Raw genomic sequence first — 6,482 nt, 5'->3', positions numbered from 1 at the left:
GATGATATAAGAAAGTTTCCCTTTCTTACATTTTATAAACATCATAACATTTAGATCACTGGATGATAAAATTGACTTTTGAAAAGCAGTTAGGGTAAAATCTGTTTAATAATTTCAAACTTACTACCCCAATTTTGAAAAAAAATTCTAAATTAATATCAACACTATTCAACTGAATTGTACACAGCATAACTTTTGGCTTGATTTTAAATGAAGAGAAGGTACATTCTTCTGGCAAAAATAATGCTTTTCTAACCTCACATGGATATTAAAAAGCAGTCCTGTAACAGAAAATGACCAGATCCTGAAATCCATTTATTTTCCTGTGAACCATTCTATCATTCAATTAGTATCTGTAAGTGAAAATATCATAGACACACACACACACACACACATAAACACACACACACACACACACACACACACACACACACACACACACACCAGAGAGTAACATGGATGCCAAATGTGGTGGTACACCCCTATTATTCCAATACTTAAGATGTGGAGGCAAATGGATCAAAGTTGAAGGTTATCCATGGCTACATAGTGAGTTTGAGGCTAGCATGGCCTACAATAGTCTCTGACAAACAGCTAATGGATACCAGCTACATGGTGCACCCACACCCTTCAAAGCAATCCCACAGATGAGTCAACACACGTCTCTCTGGTGCCTACCAAGGCGAGGTCTTTATGCTGGTTTTGGAGACATTTTTGGGTTTCTGAGCCAGCATGGCTGGGCTGTGTCCTTCCTCTCTCCTACCCAGGACAGTTCCTTCCACTGAGAACCCACAAAACCCATGATAGGAGAGAAGGTTCACACCCTTTCCCCTGTAGCACCTGGACAGGCCACCTCTTGATAAGACAGATTGAGTGGCGCCTTCCATAGAGTCATGAATGGGACAGAGAGGGGAGCCTTTTTCTGTGGAAGACCAAGAGTAGCACCATTGTAGAAAGGGAGCTGTGGGTAAGGAGGGTGCATAGCTGGTGGGAGACAGCTGAGGGGTCCTGCCCTCTCTCCCCACCACAAGATAAGCAGCAAGGGCTGTGCGTGTGCCTGTGCGGCTAGATTATGGATTCCCCTAAGGAGAGGAGGGAGGCCCAGGTCTTTAGAGGCCTGGAGAAAAGCTAAATGCATACCTGGAGGCTTGGGGTGAGGAGTGAAAGAGATGCTAGGGTAGAGAATTTTTAGGGCTATGAGATAGGAGGGCCTTGAACATGAAGTCCATGAGCATAGGATCTGGAATGGGAAGACTTGAGAGTTAAGGAAAGAACTGGGACACCTACAACGAGGGCCAGGAAGCCCAGAACAGAGCTAGATGATTAGATTTGGACTTAAAGAGTCAAGGGATATGAGGTCTTGGACCAAGAAAACCTCAGAGTGAATTCTAGATTCTACAACAAGAAACATTCTACAACAAACCCATTTGGAGGTTGCGTTCTAGAAAGCGAAGAAGTAGGATCAGAAGCCAGAGGCCTAGCCCAGTGATTTATGAGTCACGGTAGGATTAGAAAAGGCCTGGGAGAGGGCATGTGTCTCAGCTGGTAGAGTGCTTGCTCGTCATGCATAAACAGCTGGGTTCCATCCCTGGCACCACATAAGGTGAGTGTGATGGTGCACAAGTGCAAGCCCAGCCTTTGAGACGTGGAGGAGGATAGAGGATCAGAAGTTCAAGGTCAGCCTTGCCTCTGTAGTGAGTTGGAGGCCATCCTGAGCTAAGTGAAATCCTGCCACCCCCAAGAACTCAAAAACTAAATTCTAGAATTCACAGAGATTTTTGGGATCTTACAATCTAGAATGAAAAAGAATTGGTATCTAAGGTTTAGAACTAGAGAAATATATAAGGCAAGGCATTATCAGCTGATATTTTCTTCCTTTTTTTTTTGGTTTTTTCGAGACAGGGTTTCTCTGTGGCTTTGGAGCCTGTCCTGGCACTAGCTCTGTAGACCAGGCTGGTCTTGAACTCACAGAGATCCGCCTGCCTCTGCCTCCCGAGTGCTGGGATTAAAGGCGTGCGCCACCATCGCCTGGCTTCAGCTGATATTTTCAAGATGTGTTCTAGATTCAGGGTAATTTGAGTCATAAGATCTGAAGTCAGGAGGACTGGGCAACTGTGGCATCTAGAACCAAAGGAACTCACGGCATAAGGTCTAGAATCAGAAGACATCTACAGAGGCTGAGTGTGGCTCAGTCGGTAGAGTACTTGCCTAGCATGCATGATATTCGGGGTTCAATCCCTGGTACCACATACAACAAGGCGTGAGTGTAATCCCAGCACTTGGGAGGTGGGTGAGGTCATTCTTGACCACGTGGCAATTTAATGTTGAGTTTTGAGACACTGTCAAAACAACAACAAAATCCAGAAGGTTTTTCTTTTGTTGTTGCTTTGTGTTGTTTTGGTTTTTCAAGACAGGGCTTCTTTGAGTAGCCCTAGCTGTCCTGGAACTCACTCTGTATACCAATCTGGATTCAACTCAGAGAGGTCTGCCTGTCTCTACCTCCCAAGGACTGAGATTCAAGGTGTGTACCATCACCCCCTGGCTTGATATTTGAAGCTCAGTTATCTGAGATCAGGGAATTCTGGAAGTTTCAAGTCTAGAGTTTGCATAGTCTAAAACCTGGGGATGGTGGAGGTAGTGAAATCTAGAACCCAAGAGATTGGGCACATGGTGTCTGGCTCCAGAAGACCCAGCTCTAAGTTCAAGAGGTAAAATTTGCTTTACTCTTCTTTACTGGGGGAAAGCAGTTCTTGAATTCTTGCATGCAGAAACTTGGAGAGAAATAAGATAGGCATAGTGAGGTTTGGAACCAAAATGATCTAGAAATGAGATTTGGATTTGAAACCAAATATCTTACATATGAGAAAGACTGGTACCTACCGGAAGTTTGGAGTTGTGGGCTCCAGAAACAAGAAGGGATCATAATTATAAGATCAACTGAACTCAGTCTCAAAGGCCTCAACTTCCTAGACACTTGGGAGGCCTAGGCAGAAGGGACTTGGGTTCAAGGCCTACCTTAAAAGAGTGAGTTCAAGGTTAGTCTGAGCTTTTGAACGAGAGCCCGTTTCAAAACAAGAAATGAGGTGGTGGTGGTTCACGCCCTTAATCCCAGCACTTGGGAGGCAGAGGCAGGTGAATCCCTGTGAGTTCAAGGCCAGCCTAATTCCAGGACAGCTAGGACTGTTTGTTACTCAGGGAAACCCTGTCTTGAAAAACAAACAAACAAAAAAAACCAAAACCAAAACCAAACCAAAACAAAACAAACAAAACCAAAAACAAAAAAACCAAAAAACCAAAAAGCAAACAAGAAATAAAATAGGGAGCCGGGTGGTGGTGGTGCACACCTTTAATCCCAGCACTTGAGAGGCAGAGGTGAGCAGAATAACAGGTGCAAAGTCCTGGATTTAATCTTCAATACCACACACACACAACACAAAAACAGTCTGCAATGACAAGGAACAGAAGACATGGGAATCGCAGGGATTTTGAAGAAGTCTAAAAGCGAAGAATATTACAGGATAAGTTTTGTAGTAAGAGGATTCTGGTGGTCGTAGACTCTAGACCCAGAAAGCCTTACAGATGATGTAATTCAAACCACACTTTAAAGCACTGTGAGGTTTGAAAACAGACACAACTGGGGGCTGTGAGAGCCAGTCCAAGAAAGAGCTGAAGACTATGAGATCTGGCATTAGAAGGGTTTGAAGAAACTGTAGCAGACCATGGTGTAAGTGATGCAGTCTGGAGTCAGCGGGAAGTCAATGATAGCATAATCTAGAACCAGGGAATGTCAGAGAAGGCTAGTGGTCATACAGTTTGGAACCAATGAAGACTAGAGGCAGCGTAGCCTAGAATTAAAGATGTTCACAGATATAGTCTAGAGTAGCAGTTCTCAACCTGTAGGTTTCAACCCCTTTGGGAGTTGCATATCAGATATTCTACATAGCAGATATTTACATGATTCATAACAGTAGCAAAATTATAGCTATGAAGTAGCAACAAAAATAATTTCATGGTTGGGGTCACCACAATGTGAGTAACTGTATTAAAGGGCTGCAGCATTAGGAAGACTGAGAACCACAGCTCTAGAACCACAGAAGATTGGAGGGCCTATACTCTAGAACCAGAGAAAAGGCAGAAAAGTGGCACAGTGTAGAACCACAGCGGGGTCATAAGGTGTGCATTTGATTTTTTTTTTTTTTTTTTTGGTTTTTCGAGACAGGGTTTCTCTGTGGCTTTGGAGCCTGTCCTGGAACTAGCTCTGTAGACCAGGCTGGTCTCGAACTCACAGAGATCCGCAGGTGTGCATTTGAGAATCAGTTAAAGACCAGAGAACGTACAGACTAGGAATAGAGAAGGCTAGAGGTTGCATAGTCTAGAACTGAAGAAGACAGGAATAACACAGTTTAGAACCATGGAGGCCAGAGGCCACAGTGTCTATAACAAGGAAGGCCAGAGGCCATAAGCCTAGATCCAGAGGAGACCAATGGTGGCACAGTTTAGATCCAAGGAAGGCCATAGGCCTCACAGTCTAGAAACGGGAAAGGATGAGGGATATGGAGTCCATGGATTGTGCATTTTAGAAGGAAGTAGAAACTCTAGAACCAGAGAGTCCACAAGCCTCTAGAACTAGGGAAGGCCCAAGGGCATACAATCTAGAACCAACAAAGACCAGGGGCTACACGGTCTAGATACAAGGAAGGCCCTGGGTCTTGCTATCTAGAACCGGGGAAGATGGAAAGCGGTACAGCCTAAGACCTAGGAAGGCTAGAGGTTGTACAGTCTACAAACAGTGAAGGTAGGAGTCAAGTATTCTAGATCCAGGAAAGGTCGGAGATTATGCATCTGCTGAGTAGAGGAAGTTGCTGGATATACCTAAAACAGGAAGATCACAAATGAAGACATTATTTAGGGTAGGTTGGTGCTGGTAGGAAGTCAGGAGCAGAAATAGCAGGCAGATTGGGTGGCAGCTTGGGAGGCTGAGACTCCACAAATCGCTGGGGGTGAGGTCTGACCCTGAGCCTACCCACCTTTGCCACCTACTGAGGAGGGGGACATGGCAGTCCTACATTGCTGCGAACCCTGTACAATGCAGAGTGCCCGAATGAACTATTGTGAAAAGGATAAAGTAAAGCTGATAGAAGGAAAACAAAAGCAAACACTAAAATCAAAAAATGTGATCATGGTTGTCCAAACTCCATGGGGCCAGGATCATAGGCAAATCCCTGATTCTTCCAACCCCTTATTCTCCCAAATAAAGCAGAGTCAGAGAAAGGGATAGTGAGGTAACCAACTATGGAGAATCCCAAGAGAAGTCCTGAGAGGAGGTGGAGGGGGTCACGCACCCCCTCCCAGAGGTCACTGAGCTGCAAATAATCCAAGAAGCCCCTGAATGGGTGAAGGCAGAGGGTTGGGGGGGTCTGAGGTAGGACTGAGGCTGGCCGGGGGTGTTGGGGGGCACTCAGAGGAGAGAGGCCCCATCCTGGATGTGAGCTGCTGGTGTGGAGTGTGGCTGAGTCCTCTCTGGGGTAGAAGAAGGGATCTGGGAAGAAAGCTGACTCAGTGGGCCTGGGCCAAGCCTGCCGCTGGTGGGAAGTGGTTCCTGGGCTGGGTGGTTTCCTCATGCTGGTAGAGAGAGAGCAGCGAGGGAGCTAGTCCTGCAGAAAAAGGGAAGGTCAATCAGGAGAGAATTAGCACCTTATATATTTACCTGCATCTAAAAGCGGGGAGGCATGCTGGCAAGATAGCTCAGAGGGTATAGGTGTCTGCGGCAAACCCTGACCAGCTGAGTTCTGTCCTTAAAAGCCACATAATGGAGGGTGATAACAGACCACTGACTGAGTTTGATCCTCAGGACTCACTTGAAGTTTCAAGTGAGTCCAAAGCTTTTGATCGCTGCAAGGTAAGATCACCATAAAAAAACAAAGGAGCCGAAGGCTGTAGAACCAGCACTGCCCCACCCTGCAGTCACAAGGGGAGGTGTTCCTTGAGCACTTACTATACAACATTTCTTGGGTGGATTCTGTCCATGCAGCATCTCCATAAGTTCATTTCTCCAAACAGGTCCTCCAGTAAGAACTGTATTCGTAAACTCCCACTGACAGTTAAGGGACTTGAGGCTTTATAGCAGCTGTCCCAAAGCCACGTGGCTGGGAGTTGCCTTGTGGGGTTACTTCAATTAGGTCAAGCTTCGAAGTGGAGCTCTCTCTGGGTCAACCCCAAGGGGTATCCGTGGTAAGTTCTTACCCTCCTTAGGGTCTTTCTTTCTCTCCACAGGACTCAGGAGAAGAGGGAAGGAAGGGCTACCTGATGGCACCCTCTGTACTTGATAGTTTTGTGTCAACTTGACATAAGCTAGAGTCATTTGAGGGGAAATAACCTCAACTGAGAAAATGCCCCCATAAGATCGGGTTTTAGGAAGGCTTATAGGACATTCTCTCTCTCTCTCTCTCTCTCTCTCTCTCTCTCTCTCTCTCTCTCTCTCT

At 45.8% G+C, this 6,482-nt stretch overlaps 1 protein-coding gene across 2 annotated transcripts in view; it reads right to left on the bottom strand.

The window, feature by feature from the left end:
- Nucleotides 1–4,281: 4,281 nt before the first annotated feature.
- Nucleotides 4,282–6,482, bottom strand: part of Hif3a (hypoxia inducible factor 3 subunit alpha) — a 28,780-nt gene continuing 26,579 nt past the window's right edge. For both annotated transcript variants that reach the window (XM_005361029.2, XM_005361030.2), the window contains exon 15: nucleotides 4,282–5,654. In XM_005361029.2, the coding sequence (XP_005361086.1) occupies nucleotides 5,557–5,654 (98 nt within the window). In that variant the 3' untranslated portion in view covers nucleotides 4,282–5,556. The remainder of the gene's footprint in view (nucleotides 5,655–6,482) is intronic.

The sequence above is a fragment of the Microtus ochrogaster genome, linkage group LG4, assembly GCF_000317375.1.
Source record: "Microtus ochrogaster isolate Prairie Vole_2 linkage group LG4, MicOch1.0, whole genome shotgun sequence".
In the NCBI taxonomy this organism is placed as follows: domain Eukaryota; kingdom Metazoa; phylum Chordata; class Mammalia; order Rodentia; family Cricetidae; genus Microtus; species Microtus ochrogaster.
The sequence above is the reverse complement of the archived record's forward strand: the minus strand, read 5'-3'. Positions and strand labels throughout refer to the sequence as shown.